The sequence below is a fragment of the Dipodomys ordii genome, unplaced genomic scaffold (genome assembly GCF_000151885.1).
Source record: "Dipodomys ordii isolate 6190 unplaced genomic scaffold, Dord_2.0 Scaffold37, whole genome shotgun sequence".
Classification (NCBI taxonomy): domain Eukaryota; kingdom Metazoa; phylum Chordata; class Mammalia; order Rodentia; family Heteromyidae; genus Dipodomys; species Dipodomys ordii.
Genome location: NW_012267253.1, coordinates 14,696,758 through 14,716,835, shown reverse-complemented (window position 1 = coordinate 14,716,835; position 20,078 = coordinate 14,696,758). Strand labels below are relative to the sequence as shown.

Genomic DNA, 20,078 nt, shown 5'->3' with positions numbered 1-20,078 from the left:
GCTCCACCACTACCACCTCCTGCTTCTTCTGCAGCTGCCCAACCTCGCCAGTTCCGACCCACCAGCGCTGCCCTCTCCTGCGCAATCCTCTTGCTGCCCTGGGCCAGAGCGCGCCGCGCGGCCGCACAGGTAGGAGCCCCAGACCCCAGGTGGCACAGAGCATGCCCAGCGCCCGTGGGAGCCCCGTGAGCCCAGGAGCAAGGTGGGGTGACCTGAAGAGTGCAGAGCGCGGGAGAACTGCTCGCGACCGCGCAGGGCTCTCGGAGGGACAGGGCGGTGGAGGTGTGCGGTCTGCGAATGCGAGCTGTCAGCTTGCGAGTATTTGGGTGACGTGCGTTATGTGCACGCCGCACAGACCAACAACTGGCAAGGTTTTGCACGTAAACGTGGGTTTGAAGGTTTCCAGCGAAAGAGGTGCGAATTTAAGCTGCACCTGAATTCTGGTTAGAAACCAAAGCGCCGGGTAGTTCTGGAGGACTGACTGCTCCGTCTGTTTAGTTTACAGTTAGGAAAGGGTCCTCCCTGCTGGCACCAGGCCGACCTCAAACTGGTACCACCTGGTACAGCCCGGTCTGCTCTTCTGGCACTAGGCAGCCTCGATCTTGAAGGTAACCTGTTAGGCACCCAAGCATGAATAAGACACAAGGGAATCAGATGTGTGTGTGTGAGGGGGAGGGTGCTCCTTGTGCACAGAGAACAGGATAGATATGGCACTTTAAGAGGATTTTAAAAAATATTTATTGTTATTGTTAAAGTGATGTACAAATCAGGTAAAGAGTGCATCTCTTTTTGAACAGTAACCCCTTCCCTTGCTCTCTCCCAGTTTTTCCCTCAAATCCCCACCCACAAATTTTATAGTCCATTTTCAAGATAGGATTTAGTGAATATCACTGCTATATTTGTTCACCCTTTGTCCCTCCATTTCTGTGCTTCTCTCCTTTTTTCCAAAATAGTTTGAGGCTATATATTCATATTGGCTCGCAGGTATTTTTGCTGAACTGTACAAGGAATTTCACCACCTGGAGGTGAGCACACAGAAAGCCTTCATTTTCAAGAGAATGGAGATTCGCACAGTCCTTACACTGCAGGGGGTGTGATGGGATATTTGAAATTAATTATGTTGTTTTTCCCCTTAAACAATTTTTTAACCTTTGTGTCTATGCAGTATATATTATGCACTTCAAGTGTCCTTTGTATATGTCTCGATAGTATAAAGTGAAATGTCATTGTGCATAGGGTTTTTGGTCTTCTGTGCATGGTTTGTTGGACCAGGAAAGTTGAAGAGGGATTAAAAATTGGGTATCTTGGAGTCCAAAGCTTCCCCACCCTCCCTCCCTTTCTTGCTTGTCATTGAAAAATTTGTGATTTGCCTGCAGCAGATGCTAAAGATCCATTCGTCCTATTTTCTTTTGAGATTCACCATGTTGAAAGTCCTTTTCCTAACTGTGCTGACTGTGGCACTGGTCAAGTCACAGGACACTGAAGAAACCATCACTTACACGGTAAGGGGTGATGGAATTTGTGATAAGTACATTCAGCGGGATTGTAGGACACAGAATGACTTTACCCACCCCTGCCAATGTATATGTGAAGGGTCATAAATTCAACAACACTTCAGCATAGTTGACATTTAAGCCTTTGATCCTTAGAAAAGTTCATTGTAGATCATCAATTGAGATGAGGATTTTAAAACTGAAATCAAAGTAACATACATGTTTTCAACAAATTCAATAAATTAATGGGTGTAAGGAATGGGAAGCCTGGATTCATACATGTTCAGGATTATATATTCAAACCAAATGAAATGTTAAACATCATATAACTACAACCATCCATTTGTGCATGTGATGTATTCTTCTTGAAGTGACCTTTCATAAAGGCTACTGTTCATTTATAGTATAACTCATTGAAGGATCCTTCAAATATAGCTTGTGTATTACCAGGTGCAATATTTGCTAAAATGGATTTAAAATGCAATGCATACAACTCAATCTTGAATTTCCTGTTAGCCTTGCTAATATTTCCGAGTAGTATATGATGAATTAACAATTGCTTGAGCATAACCAGTATTTAATAATATTTACAATATTGTCTGACTCCCTCCTACTGCCAAGAATAGTTGTGTCAAGAACAGAGCAAAGCTTATTCCAATAGAGGGTGCATTTATTTGCACCTCTATTTTGTGTTTTCTGATTCTCATTCAGAGTTGTGAAATGAATGACATTTGTCCTGGATTAGACTATAAAAAACACATTTTTCTTCTTGCTCTCAATGTTAAAAATTAATCTTACTCCAAAGAATGTGAAAAATTTTTGAAAGAAAAACTCTTAAAAGTGAGCTAATGTCAACTACTGATAATAAACATTATCTCACTTTTTGGTACCATGTTATCTCTAGAACATTAGTATTCGTCTGGCAAGTATTCTTTCCTGTTGTTCTGTCCAACTATAAATAAAATAGTATAATATAAATATTTTCTTAATGTTGAATGCAATAATTTCTGCTGATGAAGATAAATAAACCAAGAGAAATGGATACATGTGCCATTTACCTTAAATGAAAATGTTATGTTCTTTAGGCCACACTACCTTTTCAGGGAGCTAAAGTTAGATTGCTATCTGCTTTTATAAACATTTAATAAAAGGTTTTATTGTCTTTACAATTGCTCATCCTATACTCTGGTTTTTTTCTAATTACTTAAGTTTTAATTCATTTTTAGCAGAAAAGTTCCCTGTACATTAGTCACTATAGCTTTAAGAACTAGGGTTTTCCTAGCTATGATGCTCTTTTTTGTACTAAGATTAAGTCTTTTCTCTCTTGAATTGTGTATACCTTATAATTCATAGTTAGTAGACTTGGTGTATTATTCATTTTTTTTTTTTGGTCAGTAGTGGGGCCTGAACTCTGGGCCTGGGCACTGTCCCTCAGCTCTTCAGCTCAAGGCTAGCACTCTACCACTTGAGTCACAGCACCACTTCTGGCTTTTTCTGCTTATGTGGTGCTGAAGAATCGAACCCAGGGCCTCATACATACAAGGCAAGCATTCTACCACTGAGCTGCCTCCTGAGCCCTTGATTACCCCATAGTGGCAACATTCTTTTCATCCCTACAGGAAAGGATGAGGTTAACTGGCCTCAACCTCCTGCTAATGATATAACTAAACAAAAAGGGGGAAGGAGGTGGACCTTGCCAACAGCTAAGTTCAGTCTAGGCTAATTTAATAGTCAACCAACATTTGTATATGTTAACGTAATGAATGAAACACTTAGACAAACACTAAGTCTTCTCAATTTATCATAAAATTGTTCAAATGAACTGCCATTTTTGCATGGTTTAAAAGACCCTGTTTGGAAGGATGGATTTGTGTTTATTAAAAAAAACAAAAACAAAAATAAAAAATGTCAGATTCCCTTTCCATGTTAAAACTAGCGTTCATTTAGCTACTTACTAGACAGGTATCTGAATAAGCAACTGCCCACTGTTATCAAAAGAATTTAAATTTGTTTCCTGAGAAAACTCAGTCTTCTTCCTTAGGCTATTCACTCTGGAAAGACATTGCTGAACATTGAAAGTTCATAAACAAGCACAATAATATTATTGCATACATTGTACAAATTGCTAAAGAATAGAAAAGCAAAGAGGTGATTATTTTTGGTGCTAACCTGTTAGAGAAAATAGAACCCCGTGATGGTTCTTGAAGGAGGTTATGACCTCAGATTGATCTCGAAAGTCCAAAGAGACATCTGAGTCAAAAAGAGGCATACAGTATAAAAAAAAAAAAGAGGCATAATAAAATGCTAGGAGTGAACATAATCAAGAAAAGTCCAAGAGGTGAACAGATCATATCAGATTAGATGGAATTGGATGGTGGAAAGAACCTAGAAATGATGATAATACCAGATGAGAAGCTTGTGGCTACATTAATTTTAGATGGAGGAGCAACTTAACCAAAAGCAAAAATGCCTGTCATGGGTTCTGTGCACAGAAGATAAAGAACCTTGCCTCTTCTCAGGTCAAAAAGGTTCATACCAATATGATAGAGAAAAATAACCACAAGTAGGTAAAGCTTGAGGGAAAATGACTGGAGATATCAGAGGTTATGTTCCAGGATCATGGGAGAGGTGGTAGTACCTTGGACAGTGTTGGAGACTCTAAAAGACAATTAGTCTGGGAGATAACATGAGTTTAGTTACCCTGCTAACTTTTAGCCATCAGCAAAATAGTGTTCTCTGCCTCCATTCAGCTAGTTGCCTGCTAACCACCAGTTGTGTTGCACAATTTTCAGCTCTAGTTAGATTATTTTTACTCTACTTAGGTATAGTCCTTCCTGAAGCAACTTTCTCCCAGTCTTTTCTCAAATAAGTAACTGATCAAATTATTTCCTGAGTCTAATAAGTCTGCAGGAACTTTTTTTAAAAATCACTATAGCAATGTTTCTTAAGATGTAACCCATAGACAACCTGTATGGTAATCATTAGGATGCTTATTAAGAAATTCAAGTCCCAGGCCGGGCGCTGGTGGCTCACGCCTGTAATCCTAGCTACTCAGGAGGCTGAGATCTGAGGATCACGGTTCAAAGCCAGCCCGGGCAGGAGAGACCGTGAGACTCCTATCTCCAATAAACCACCAGAAAACCGGAAGTGGCGCTGTAGCTCAAGTGGTAGAGCGCTCGCCTTGAGCTGAAGAGCTGAGGGACAGCGCCCAGGCCCAGAGTTCAAGCCCCACGACCGACAAAAAAAAAAAACAAAAAAAAAAACAAAAAAAAAAAAAAAGAAATTCAAGTCCCAGGCCTCCTATCCAGATATAGAGAATCAGATCCTGTGGGTAAGCACAAGCATCTACATTTTAACAACCATGCTGGATCCTACTAAGGCATAATAAAGCTTGGGAATCACTGATGTTTGGGGTAGAATCGAGTTCCTCCCTACCTCAAGGAAAGGCTTCCTGGTTCTGACCCTGTCAACCTTGTTAACATCATCTCCCACCTATAACTACTTGTAGCTTCTTCCCTCTTGAACTGTGTAGTGCCTTTGCTCCTAATAGTCCTCCTTTCTAGCCTTCCCACCCTTCCAGGGAAAAATTCTTTTCATCCTGTAGGATCCAATTGATTTTGACGCTTTCCCAATAAAACCTTTTTTTTTTTGCCCTCACACCAACATCAGGCAGAACCGCTTAATTTGCACACATACACACACACACACACACACACACACACACACACACTGTGTCATACTTTCACATTTTGCTGCAACTTGTTGACTCGTCTGTCTAGCTCCTCTTTTGGCCCATGAAGAACTGCTTGAGGACAGAAATAAGCTCCTTGTTATCTTTACCTTCACCAGGCTTGGAATAATGCCTGGTGTGAGAAAGTGCGTGACAGATGACTTGTTCAGTGAGTGAACTGAAGAAGATCTACAGGAACTAAAGCTAGCTGACAGGCTAGTATATGAAAGGGAGGTCAGAATAGTTAAGAACAATTAAGTGGTTAGATGCTCAAGCAGATTAGAGAGAGGGGAAGAGTTCAGGGTTAGAAAAAATATATCTTGATGGAATTTTCTTTTTCCGTAAAATGTGTGGTATGGAAAAGGCTGGGGGGGGGGGGGGAGGGGGGAGGGGATAAAAAAGAACAGCCAGAGAGGTTGAAAAGATTAGTCTCAAGACAGAAAGTAAGTGGGGAGGGGGAGAATCCAAGAAAACGTTAATAGGCAACTGTACCAAACCTGATAGAGGAAGGGAAAGGACCCTTGAAGCTACACACTTGTCTTAAAATGTTCAACTTCCCATCCCAACATCTATCTAAGACTCTAGCAAAAGAATGGTTGGTATAGAAATAACTTTTAGAGCCAGGTGCCTGTGGCTCACGCCTGTAATCCTAGCTACCCAGGAGGCTGAGGATCACAGTTCAAAGCCAGCTGGGCAGGATACTCCGTGGGACTCTTATCTCCAACAAACCACTAGAAAACCAGAACTGGTGCTGTGGCTCAAGCGGTAGAGTGCTCGCCTTGAGCTGAAGAGAGCAGGGACAGGGCCCAGGCCCAGAGTTCAAGCCCTATGACTGACAACAAAAAAAGAAAGAAAGAAAGAAAGAAAGAACTTTTAGAGTAACTTCTAAGGGAAACATTTAGTTGCCTCCTGCTCCATCTCTGATGTTTTCTTTACAGCAATGCACTGATGGATATGAATGGGACCCTGTAAGACAACAGTGCAAAGGTGAGCCTGCTTCCAAGATTTCTTATCCAAACATAGCTTTCTGTCTTCATCTCCTGTGTTCTCCCTGACCTGTTTGTTTTATACCAAAAAGGTGTGAGCCTATATTTACATGTTTTATTTTCTCTCTAAGAAGACTGCTGACTTATCTTATTACTGACCACAGATATTGATGAATGTGACATTGTCCCAGATGCTTGCAAAGGTGGGATGAAATGTGTCAATCACTATGGAGGATACCTATGCCTTCCTAAAACAGCCCAGATTATTGTGAACAATGAACAACCTCAGCAAGAAACACCAGCAGGAGCAGAAGCATCCTCAGGTGCCACCACTGGGAGTGTGTCTGCCAGTAGTGTAGCAGCCAGTGGTGTAATGCCCGGGGGTGGTTTTGTGGCCAGTGCTGCCGCAGTTGCTGGCCCTGAAGTGCAGACTGGCAGAAATAATTTTGTCATCCGCCGGAACCCAGCTGACCCTCCGCGTATACCCTCCAACCCTTCCCATCGGATTCAGTGTGCAGCTGGCTATGAGCAGAGTGAACATAACCTGTGCCAAGGTAAGTATATATTTATGCTAACAAGAAAGTTCTTGCTCCTGGTGAGAATGGTAATAGTTGATTTTTATCCACAGTTTCCCATGGATAATGTACTCAGTTCTTTGCCTGAATTAGCATAGGTAATCATTGCAATAATCCTAAAAGTAGTTACTTGAGTGTCATATTACTTTACAAATGAGGAAACTGTGGTTCAGAAAGTTCAGCAGTGGTTCCCAACCTTAACTCTCCTTATTTACAGTCACTAAGGAGCCCTTAAAACTTCTCAGTGGCCAAGCCACACCCTAGCACAATTAAATAACAGCCCCTGGGGGTGAATTCCAAGCATCAGTAATTTAAAGCTCCCAGCGTGGTTCTACCACGCAGCCAAGTTTGAGGATCAGAGGTCACCCAGGTGGCTAGCGCAGAGCTGGCTTTCAAACCCAGGCAGGAGGGTGCCAGATTTACAACTGTCAGGTTATTCCATGGGAATCCAAAATTGTGCTATGGGCATTGAACTTGCCACTGATTTCTTTTCCTCATATGGCAACAAAGAAATGAGGTTTCTCTTTATCTTTATTTTGGAGGAGGTTGAACTGCTCACATTTAGATCTTTTTTTAAAGCTCTCATTCGAGCACATTGTGCTTCTATCATTTGCACCATGGCTTGGCTTTTCTGTTTATTTTCATAAAGAGTACACATCACTGTGTATTCTAGAAACAGCTGTAGACTCATGTTAGCAAAGTAGTAAGAATCTCAGGCTTTCAAGACATGTTCAGATATTAGCTAACTGGACTGTATTAAGGAATTCTTGTTTCCCTTTTCCTTCTTAGCAAACCTTTTCAGAACCACCTGGTATAAAGATTATGCTACTGAAATAGGGAGTCAGAGAAGCCCAGCCCTCCTCCTTTTATATGATGGGCTTCTTGTCAAAAGAACACATAGGTCCCAGGAACTTTGTCTTTCTAATCAGTTGTGAGTGAGGAAAAGAGCAGGACCCTCACACAGTTGGGACCTTCAAGCAGCTGCAATAGTGGAAGACACGCTTCCCTGTGTTCTGGGATGACATCCCTATTCACCAGTGCTTCATTTTATCTTCTGTATAAGTGATACTAGATTCTACATGATTCCACTAGATACTACTTCACTTAAAAGTGAAGTATCATGTTTTGGCTTTTATTATTTCATATTCCATGTGCAGTGTTAATGACCCCATATCAAGAGCTAATCCATGTACTTTTTCTTTAAATAAGTGATGGTGTCACTTCTCAGAGGAAGCATGAGATGAGCATCTGTTTTGTGTTACTGTCATGAGTCAGAATTCCAATATTGATGATGCATGTTTCAGCATCTGTTTGATTTTCTAATACTCAATTTAAGGATTATGTCAAGGAGATAAACTGATGAGGTTATTCTTACATATACATTTGGGTGAATATTGATAAAAATGCCTTGATTTTTATTTAAAAGATACAAATTTTTAATTGTGTTATGCAAAATTATAATTCAATAGGAAGACCTGATATGTTCTGAAATCAAACAATTTTATTAGAATCTCTTAAGTATTGACTTCTATTTTTTGAATTATTATTGGCCCTTCAGATTTTGTATATTTAATGATACTTGGAAGTAAAAGAAACAGATAACTTATTGGCTCATTATCCAAAGTAGTTTATAGCTGAATTCAAAACAATGCCTAAAACAGATAAAGAAGTTTTAGGACAAAACATGTTTAAGACTTACAACACACTTTAGTTACAGTAAAAACTGAACCATGAATAATGAAAATAAAACCTTTTTTGATATTTCTTGAAAATATTTAGACTTCCTTATTAAGTTACTTTTCACATATTGAAATATTATCATTCCTACTTCCTTGAGAGAATTTCTTTTAGTTATAAACTTAAACTATCATGTACCTTGCTTATGGAAGATGTAAATACATATTAGTTTATTGGATGCACATAGGGTGGTTCTAATCCAAACTGTTCTGTATAATTCAGCCAATTTCTAAAATTTGTGATTGTGGTCTGTACCATTGAAAGCAGAGTTAAAAGAATTTTGGATGACTTAAGGCTTAAGTTGGATTTCTTCCCACTTCACAATTTTGCAAAGTGCCCATAAATGTGGATTTACTTAATTGTTGATAAAAGGGGGTTATTTCATATGATAACAGTATAATCTGTCCAGGGAATCTGACTAACATAAGTCATGTCACACTTGTGCCCGTTTATTATTGAGCTAATCAAACATGCAGTCTTAGCTTCTTCTAATTGCCTACAGATGTATGACATTCTCATTCCAGGCCAGCAGCACAAAATAATGTTTTATAACCAATGTGAAAGTTGTGGGGACCTCTGTTTAAAACAGTAATGTGCTCCAAGGACCTATATTCCTGACGTCATCATACAGTTTGAGGAGACTTCTGTTTTAATAAAGAGCTCCACTCCCTTTTAAATGTTGCACACTTATGCCTAGTAAGCCAAACACATTTATCATGGCTGGCTGGATTAGAATAAATGAATGTCTACATATGAGTCATATTTGTATAAAAATTATTTCTGTTTTCCATGTATATTTTTCAGCAGGTACAGTTTATTATTACATAACCTAAAACTGAGAGCAATTTGCTTCAATCTTCAAGCAAACTGCTTTTGAATGTACTGTACAAATCACAGACAGCCCCTAATGATTTAAAAATCATTGGATTTTTTAAAGCATACTTTTTTCTTTAAATATGTCTTGTAGCCAACTGTCTGTGTCTTAATAGTTTAATGAAAACATGATAGCTTTATTCTTTTACATATATTTTCCAAGGCATTTCAGCTTTGGGCACAAACAAAAGGTTTGAAATAATAACATAGTATCCTAAGATCAAATCATAATCAGCAGGTCTTTTGCAAAATGAGAATGAGAGTGAAAGAGCCGGTCACACTGAGAGTTTCACATGACTGGTGTTATCTTTGGCAGCTATAAAATTACATGAAAATCATTTTAGTGTTACTTACATACCTGGAGTCATGTATAGATAAGTTTTAGAAATTATTTCCATGAGATAACATCTACCTCAAAGACATACTCATATGTGCCAAAAGAATTTGGATAAGGGGCTGGAAGGTGGCTCAGTGGTAGAGCACTTGCCTTGCATGCATGAGGCCCTGGGTTCGATTCCTCAGCACCACATAAGCAAAAAGAAAAAGCCGGAAGTGGCGCTGTGGCTCAAGTGGTACAGTGCTAGCCTTGAGCTGAATTGCTGAGGGACAGTGCCCAGGCCCAGAGTTCAGGCCCCACGACTGGACCCCTCCCCCAAAAAAGAACTTGGATGAATATAAGGTATATTATATAACCTACTGGTGGCTCATATTTAATTTTCTATATGGTTGCTATGTAGTCTCTAGGTGATTTCCCTGAAAGGAAATTAGAAATCACTATACATATATACATATAAATGCATATGTATAACTTATGTGTGTGTATATGTGTATGTGTGTGTGAGCACATGCTGATCCTAGGGGCTTGAACTCAGGGCCTGAGTGCTGTTCCTGAGCTCTTGTGCTCAAAACTACCACTTGAGCTACAGCTCTACTTCTGGCTTTTTGGTAGTTAGAGATAAGTCTCACAGACTTACTGCCCAGGCTGGCTTTGAACTGTCAATTCTCAGACCTCAGCTTCCTGAGTGGCTAAGATTACAGGTGTGAGCCCCATTTTGTTAAAAAATAAAAATTATTTGGGAATAGGAAAGATAAAAGGTATCTATCTATTGCCTAGTTTGAAGGCATTCATTTCCTTAATTGAAGTTTCAAAAAATTAAACGTATAACATTTTGCATAGCTGGCAAGTAAGCTGTTATTAACTAAATCAAGATAACTTGGAAAAAGAAACAAGTATACTTCAAGAAATAAAGAGTACAAATGCTTAATGAAGCTAGTTTAGAGCCAAGTCTAGAGCGCATTGCGTCTTGATTATATACATTATGAATGAGAGATATGAAAACATACCTTAGGGTCTAGCTACCTCCATCAGCCAGCACTATCCTGATTTCATTGGAAATGCCTCACACTAAGACAAGTAGAATGTTTGACCAACCTGGCAAACATTTATAACCTATTCTCATGTAAACTCACAGTGGAGAATGACAGATTCTTAGTGTTAGAACCATTTGTTCAAGTTAAGGCACTGAGCTCAGGACCTTGTACTTGCTCAAGTCGTATTCTATCATTTGAGCCATAATCTCCAGCATGGCTTCTGGTGGCTATTTGAGTCTTGAACACTTTTCTGCCTGGGCTGACTTTGAACTACAATCCTCCAAATATCAGCTTCCTAAGTACTACGAATAGAGGTATGAACCACTAGTAATCAGCTCAGTGAGACTTTTTCTTTTTTTTTTTATTAATAGGTTTTTTTAAATTGTGAAAATACCGTACAGAGGAGTTACAATTACATGAGCACGGCAGTGAGACTTTTTCTATACTTTTGTTTTAATCTTTCAAAAGCCAAACTTCATTGATTTTAATGTGGTTTTTATTGTAAAAATAGTGTACAGAGGGGTTACAGTTACTTGAGTAAGGTAATGAGTAGCATTGCTACCTCCTCCTTTGTTTTTCCCCTACTATCCCTTCCCTCCCCACTTCCCCAACTCTTCCTCCCCCCACTCCTCCAAAGTTGTAAAGTTTGTTTTCAATATAGTGTCTTGTACATCTCATTATTACAATGGGTCAATCTGTATACTTATTTAATCATTTTGTTATTTCCCTTCCTCTCCCCAAATTATATCTTGTGTATACTTCATTGATTTTTTTAAGTCTTCTTTTGGGATTCACTGACTGGTTTGCTAGTGTATAGTTTACATTGTTTTAAACTTAGCTTATACAGTAGACCCAGGCATTCACATCCACATTCTTAGAAACACTTCATACCATTATTAGTGCACCTTCTCAGATTTTCACATGGCCAAATTAAGTAACAATGTTTCAATTATAAACTTTCAGTTTACAAAAGTTATTTCATTCAACTTTCAATGGTAATTTCAGTGGTTTTATTTTGATTTTTGTTATAGTTACCTGTGATACATGACCAAAATCTTAAAGATTTTTTTTAACCTCGAACAAAGATTTATAAAGTCTAAAAGAACAACTTCATAAAATAACTCTACTCTCTTGGGGACCATCTATTACCTTCTGTAAACTTCTTCATAAACAGAAGGATAAGTAAAACACTATTTTGAAAAGGGAAGAAGTAATTTCTATATGTGTACTTTGAAAAAGAGAAACTTGAACTAACATGCTCAGCTTCCCAAATGCTAAGGGTTCTTTCTTTGACTTCTTTCATTTTTAAAGTTAAGTGATCTCATATTCAAAGAAGATTTATAAATTATAGTGTAATCAAGTGGTTCAGCATACCTAGCATTGTCCTTAACAAATGGCTTTCAAACACTGCCCCTTTGTTGCTGGGACTAATGCTATTAGAGTCCCTGGTTGCTTGTGAGGGAATGCCTAATTTTTGTTGCACATAATTACACAGCCCAGTGAAAAGCTTTGATCTAAAAAAATAGATATTTTGTTAATGCAGGACTGTAATTGAGTAAATTATGATATTAACCTAAAAAATTTACTTCACAAGGAAGTAAAATGGGCATTTAGCCTGCTTATTTCTTCATTGTTTTTAGTTGTTAATTGCCTTTGAGTATCTTCAAATTCTCTGAATCTATATACATGGATAGGAGTTCTGATTACTAGAAACATTTTTAAAAAGATGATGCAAAGTGATAGAAGTGATTGACTTCCTCCTGAATAACCTATTATTCCATAATTTACTATTCAAAATACCATGATCCTTGAATTGTTCATCAGATTAAGACAGTTCAATAAGCATGTTTGAAGAATACATGTGTAAATATATGATTCATACACAAAAAATGTCCTTAAAATTCCTCTGAAACCTTGAATGACAACTCTTTGAGGTAAAAGGATAAAAGAGATCCGTATGATCACCTCACTACAGCAGTATGCTATGCTATAAAACTTTTTTGAAAAAAAAATCAGTGGTGGGGATTCCTAGGCCAGAAGCATCAACACCATTAGGCAACTTACTAGGAATGCAGATTTCAAGGCTCATCACACACTTATTGAACCAGAAACCCTGGGGATGGAATCTAACAACCTATGTTTTAATAATCCTTTGATTTTGGTGCCTTTTGAGAACTAATACTCTAACCTAGTCTTAACTTTAAGAAGTACTATACTCATAAACTGACATGTTGAATCAAAACCACTTTGTACAACTACTGAAAGATCATAATGATTTTTTTAAGAAGCAGCTTTGTAAAGCAGCAAGCTGACTGAAAATGCTTTCCCTGCAATACAGTCATTAGCAGAGACAAAGCATAAAAATTATGTGTTCTTTTGTAAGCTAAAATAATATATTATTTTCCTTCTTTTACCTTCCTTACCTTTATCACCAACAGAGGTGATAGAGATGACTCCTAAATATGTGATCATGAGTCCTGGTAAGGATTGTAACCCTGAACCAAAAACATCACATGTGCAATCTTGAGGAAAGGGGGCTTATTAAGATTATAAGAGAACCTTAGTAGGCTCAGTGATTCATTCCCTAATCCTAGCTACTCAGAAGGTTAGAAGTGTTATGGTTTGAGGCCTGCTTGGGCAAAAAGTTAACAAGACTTTGTTTCAATAACTGTCTTATGGTGGCATACCCCTGTCATCAAGCTATGTGGAAAATGTAAATAAGAGGATAGCAGTTTATGTCAGCATAGGTAAAAAGGCAAGTCCTTATCTCAAAAATAAATAAGCAGGAAGGGCTAGGAGATATGGCTTAAATGGTAGAGCACCTGCCTGGCAAGTACAAGGTCCAGAGTTCAACTTCCCAGAACAACGTAAAGAAAAAAAAGGAAAGACAAGGATAGGAGATCCTTGCATCACTCTATAAAATCTGCAAAAGTGAAATAATATAATTATCCTTACATTTCTGGTAGGTGAAAGTCTAAGTTGTGTTCTGGACATGATAATGATTAGTCCAAGTAATACCTGTGTTTACCATAAGGATCTCTACTACTAAGCTCAAGCCCATGGTACAAACTTGTGACATAAATTAATGCTGGGTTTTGTTGTTGTTGGTTTTGCTTTTGGTTTGTGTGTGTGTGCCCTTCTTGAGACTTGAATGCAGGGCCTGAATGCTGTCTCTGAGCTTGTCAACTGGAGGCTAACTCTCTACCAAGCCACAGGTCCATTTCCGGCTTTTTGGTGGTTAATTGGATATAAGGGTTCCGTGGACTTTATGGATTCAACCCATGATCCTCAGATCTCAGCCTCCTGAGTAGCTATGATTATAGGGATGACCGGTGCGCCAGTGCCCCAGTTGGATTGCTCTTCTGAGGATCACTTTGTGTAGAGCCACAAGAGTATAGGAAGTTGACCCTAACTTTAACCTTGAAGCATCTTTGATTCACTAAAGCAACTGGGAATCCTTCCAGTAGCAAATGCTCAGATGCCCATCTCATTCCATTCAGACTGTGTGAGTCCTCTGATATTTGAAGAGTATTCACGTTCATGTCTTCTGTTCAATTTAAGCTTAATCAAAGATTTACTTGCCATCAAAGATGAGAGGATTCTTGTTAAGACTAGTTAACACTTAATCTGTGGAATGAATGCCCCTCTCCCCATGCAAACACAAAGAAACAGATTAGAGTAGAATTGCAAGCCTGGGTAACTTCAGGAATGTGAGCTGGTACTGGCTCTTTATTTCCCTGTCCAACAGAAAATCTCAAGATGTATTCTCTGAAATCAACAAGTTCCCCTTTTGATAGAACTATGTTTTCACTTGCTGAATTACTGGCACAATTTTATTCTTTGAAACCAAAGAACAAACAAAATGTGTTCCAACTGTGTTTGATTTTTGCACGAACGTACAAGTAAGTTATTCATGCCACATCTGAATTTCATCAGCTGCTGCTTTATTCTGGAGGGACTGAAAACTGCACAGTCAGATAAAACTGATCGAGAAAGCTGCATTCAAACACTGGCAGAAGAACACACTGTCGTTACAAGACTTTAGACATGGGACTGAGAATGTGGCTTAGTGATAGAGTGCTTGCCTAGAATGCATGAGGCCCTGGGTTCGATTCCTCAGTACCACATATACAGAAAAAGCTGGAAATGTCACTGTAGCTGAAGTGGTAGAGTGCTCGCCTTGAGCAAAAGATTTTGAGGGATAGTGCCAGGCCCTGAGTTCAAGCCCTGGAACTGGCAAAACAACAACAACAAAAAGAACTTAGAAGCAATTGCAGGTGTGTTGTTTAAAGGTAAATGATGTGTAAACATTTAGTATGGTGAAGTGAAGAAGGGAAGGCTGAGTGCCAAGGGACTGGCAGCAGCATGGGTAGCTTATTGATGTCAATTTCATAAAAGGAAGGAGAGACAGGGAAACAATGTTATATAAATGTAAACTAACTTGAAATTTTGAGATTTTTTTTCCTTAACTGGGTCAAATTATAAAATATCAACTGCCTTCCAAATATATATTTATACTAGTCCAGGTAAAATAGGCAATCTGCCAAGGGTAAAGTTGATCAGACAGAACTCAAAACCATCTATTTAATGTTCAACAAATTTAATCAAGCTTAATAACTACTTTTTCATGTGATCTAATAAAATCAAAGTCGATGGAAGGAACTCGGTGAGGGTGAAAGTAAATGGAAAGAATGGTCATAGTCTTTGAGGAACTTGGCATGATTAACCTATGAGTTATCAAAGAGCAATAAAATAAACCATCCAGTGGAGTAATACATGGAATATCACAAGAAGTATTTGATAAGTTATCAAAAGATCAAAAGTAGAAGTCTAATTTGTGACTGGGTAGTCCCTCAATTGCATATATATAATATATATATATATATATATATATATATATATATGGACAGAAAAAGAGACAAAGCCATAGAAATGTGATTAAGCACAAAAGTCTCTGTTTTCTCCCTGGAATAGAGTATTTAGGAAAGAATGATGAGATGGTAAGAAGATTTGGAATAGAGATGTAAACATCAGTGGGAATAACTCTGCTATTGCCAAGCAAAGCAAGTGAGGAGCATTGTGTGTATGTTCCTTCTGTCCCAGCACAGTCTCCCAAAAGTCCCAGGGGAAATTGCTTCTGATAGGAATGCAGCAAGGTCCAGGTGAAGACACAATGAAGTCAAAACATACAAGTGATGTGCAGCACACATCTGTACCTGGTTCCATCCTGAGTAACTCTCTCTAACTCTCCCCAGGATTTTAGCCCTGACTAAACATCTTCCAGAACTGTGTTATCTCAGTATTGAAAAGATACTTAAAAACTGCTTCTGGTTGTTTTTAGGAATAAATCTTTTTTTTTTTTGGGTCCAGTCATGGGACCTGAACTCTGGGCCTGAGCGCTGTCCCTCAGCTCTTCAGCTCAAGGCTAGCACTCTACCACTTGAGCCACAGTGCCACTTCCAGCTTTTTTTTTTCGTTTTGCTTATGTGGTGCTGAGGAATCGAACCCAGGGCCTCAGGCATGCAAGGCAAGCGCTCTACCACTGAGCCAACTTCCCAGCCCAGGAATAAATCATTTTTAATTATAGAAGCATCTATACTTAACCATTTTTGAAAATGAGCCAATACAGTGTGTGTTACAAACTTTCAGTGAAGTCAATGAATAGTTATTGAAACAGACCATCCCTTTAATAATGGAGGTTTTAGATACTTTGTTCCAATTTTAATCTTAAACTACTTCAAAGAAAGATCCATAAACCTACTCTTTACATTCTAGATTAAAAATAATAAAAAAAATTCTTTTAATACTGGTAATATTATTCCTAGGAACTTTGAACTGAAAACTATGAAGTTCTTCTTTAAAAGTCACTTAACCAGCATAAAATAATTTATGTATGTGTATGTATATATAAATGTGTATGTACATATATATGTTCTTCCATTCTATCTGGAACTTTATACACTCTAATGTTTACCCATTGTCCTCACCCAATCCCTAAACTCTGATAACTACATTCTTCTCTATGCTTTTATGAGTCTGGATTTTTAGATTCCACATATTAGTGAGATTATGCAGTATTTTCTTTTTATAAGACTTGAAAATTCTGATGTGAGTTTTCTTGGGTATTGAAGAAGCTGAAGGTTTTTGGTGAAGGTCTATGAAATAAAACAAAAGGAAGACAGATGAAAGCAATTGTCTTACTTGGACACTCCCTTTGACTAGAGGCCAGAATTACCCTCTTTTAAGTCTGCTTTTAGGGTCCAGGAAAGTCACTTGGTTGAGTGTAGGTGAGTCAAGGAAGATTATTGCTGATCTGGACCCAGAATAGGAAGAACTGAATTGCTAGAGATGTGAAAAGGAAAGCAACATATCTCAAGGGCCCAGGAAAAAAAAATTTGACTTCTTCCCCCGAGAATAAAAAACTAGCTTATACTTGAACTATAGCTGAAATTAAAGTGAAATAGGAAATGGAATTAAAGATTCATAAAAACTGTGTTGGTAAGGTGGCTTTTTGCCTGTAATCCTAGCTACTCAGAAGTGGAGACCAGGAGGATCATAGCTGTCCCAAGCAAAATGTTAGGGACATCTCCATAAACCAGGGGTGGTAGTTTGGCAGGAGGATTATTGTCCAAGGCCAGCCTTTGCCAAAATATAAGGCCCTGTCCAAAAAATAAAGCCAAAAAGCACTTGAGGTATAGCTCTGATGGTAGAGTGCCTTCTTAACAAGCAGGAAGCACTGAGTACAAACCCTAGTGCAAAGAAGATGAAAGGAAGAAAGGGAGGAAAGTGTTTAAGTAGCTTATATTTGCCTACCTAATATGTGAATCATAACAAGAGTTAGAATTGCCTTTGTACATATGGTTAAATCTTTAAAATGCTCTGGGGAGAGTGGTAAAATACGTTTTTACTCCCAACAGCTGTGTGCTATAAAGAATCTCCTTTGAGTGGAACCAAAGAACACAATCTAAAATAGGAAATAACTCAAGGAGTCCTATCAGTGTTCTCCCTAGAAAGTAGGTCCATGGCAGCCTGGATTAGGGAATGATGATTAGATTTCACTTGTGAAATATTTTGCAGTGAAGTCTTCCTACTATATATATTCATACGAATGCATCCTCTGCATTGAAGATTTAAGGATCCCATTATTTCAGCTTCCAGTTTTTCAGAATTGAGTTGAATCCTTATAATAGTTGATGTGAAAAGGCTTCTTACAGAATTGGCTCAGCTTTAATCATTCTTCTAAGTAAGATAGGTGAACAATTTGCATCTCTGATATCATTCAAGTTTGTATAAAATGATGTATAAATTATGTATAAAATGGCTTTCTCTCCGTATCTCAGCACTTTCCTAAGTAGTCTGTGATAGCAGATACTTCCTCTAAAAAGAAGAAACAGTCCTGGAGAGATTGTTAAAAGACCAACTAGAATCCTGTGTCTGCTTTCTTGCCTAGAATTAGTGTGATCAAGCTGTTTATACCCACACATACTCATGCCTATTCAAGCACATATCAATGCACATCCCTGTGCACAAACACATATACATATGGTAAGAAAGTAGCATGTACCAACATTACACTGAAAAAAGCTGATGTTGCTTCTGAAACAACTCTTTTTGAGATGTAAGTGGTTTACCATTGCCAAGAGAATAGGACAGTTACTACATCCTATTTTCTCTTGTAAAACATAATATATAGAAAATGTTGAAATAGGTTTCATTTCTGAGGTTTTGTCCAGCAAAGGCTTCTTTTTGAAGCATTGCAGTTATTTCTTCACTAATATCTAGATTTAACCTAACCCAATTTTGTATTTTATACTAAAGTTTTAGCAAAATTAGCTGTTGTTTGCGTTGGTTTTTTTTAGGGGGAAACCATCAGGAAGTGGATTAGAAAATAATAATTTATCAGTGCCTAGCACTGAATCCCCAAGCTCATTCTTTCATTCTTCAGACAATAGTGATTAGAAGTTGGAAGTTTGGAATAAAACTCCACTCAACCAGCAAGCAGAAAATTCCAGTCATTCATGATGAATTAAACTTTGCAGTAAAAGCTTTAGGCCTTTTTTGTTAAAACAGTTCATGACCTCATGTATCATATGAACCCTAATCCAAGGAGGAAGCTGAGGAAAAAAGTCCTCCCAGACTGGTTGGTAAAGATACAGAGCTTTCTTCTGAACTACAATTTTAAGGCCTCTTCCTTTGGTGTTTGGAGGTGCTGAAAAGAGACTAATGAGAAAAAGAAGCTAAGTGAAAAATGGAAATTTAGTTGTAGAACAAATTAAACTGTTAATGGTAGTCCTAAAAAACCAAGTAGTGGCTTGGTAGTAGCTCATTCAAAAAAGAAATTGTTAAACAGATAAAGCATGTAAATTAGATTTTAACTCTGAGTAAGCTAAAAGAAAAAGAACTTCTCAATGATTTTTAAATTTAAGCAGAAGAATGAGTTGTGTCAGCATACAAGGGTATGACAGTTTCCAATGAACCAACTATAATGAATGCTTAGTACCTCAAATAGAGTCTCAGACTATCACTCTGTTAGAAAAACAGCCAAGAGTATTAGTTGTCATTTTAAAACCTGGCCATAAATAGTAGAAGAGTTGTAATAATTAGATTTGGTAGAGAGGTTTAAAGAACTACTATTGGAAAACCTAGTTATAATATTAAAATTGGGAACAAAAAGACATGCACATTACCAAAAGTATTATGAATCTACCACAAAATTGTTTTAGCTTAGTATTTTTCTTTATAAAATAGAGTTTCTGGCCTCAGATTTATAAGTATAAGGATACAAATTTTATTGACAAGAAAATAAAGAAGACTCCAATAAGGAATATAGATTTGGTTTAATGTAAATAATATTTGAAATATTCTTCAGAGCTGAAAGTCAAATTCCAAGGAACGGATAGAGCTACTGCTAGCAATAAGGCAATCATTTTCAATGTGAATCTTGAATTAGGAGACCAATCAGGGAAGATTCAAACTCAGACAAACCTTTCACCGATTTGATGAATCTAAATTCACCATAAAAAAAAAGGTATTCTAATAAATGACACATCACTGTTATGTCAAAGCTATTACTCAGCAGGAAAAAAATGCCATGTTCTCTTAGAGAAAAAGAAATGATTGTTTGCTTGTTGTTTTTTTCTTCTCTGTCACAGTTGGGTAAACCTCTCTACTAGTCAAGGCTCTCTGGAGAAACAGAACCAACAGGATAACAAAAAGAGAGAGAGAGAGAGAGAGAGAAGCATGAGAGATTAATTGTGAGAATAGTTTCATGTGATTTAGAAGGCTAAGAAGTCCCACAATATACCATCAGTAA

At 37.9% G+C, this 20,078-nt stretch overlaps 1 protein-coding gene across 2 annotated transcripts in view; it reads left to right on the top strand.

Moving 5' to 3' along the window:
• The first annotated feature begins 9 nt into the window (after positions 1 to 9).
• Efemp1 (EGF containing fibulin-like extracellular matrix protein 1) overlaps positions 10 to 20,078 on the top strand; it is a 61,276-nt gene continuing 41,207 nt past the window's right edge. The window contains exons 1-4 of one of the 2 annotated variants that reach the window (XM_013018005.1): positions 10 to 129; positions 1,415 to 1,502; positions 6,162 to 6,210; positions 6,374 to 6,763. In XM_013018005.1, coding sequence (XP_012873459.1) covers positions 1,422 to 1,502; positions 6,162 to 6,210; positions 6,374 to 6,763 — 520 coding nt within the window. In that variant the 5' untranslated portion in view covers positions 10 to 129; positions 1,415 to 1,421. Of the gene's footprint in view, positions 130 to 210; positions 315 to 1,414; positions 1,503 to 6,161; positions 6,211 to 6,373; positions 6,764 to 20,078 lie in introns of those variants that run through there. The other variant, XM_013018004.1, reaches the window with a different exon arrangement.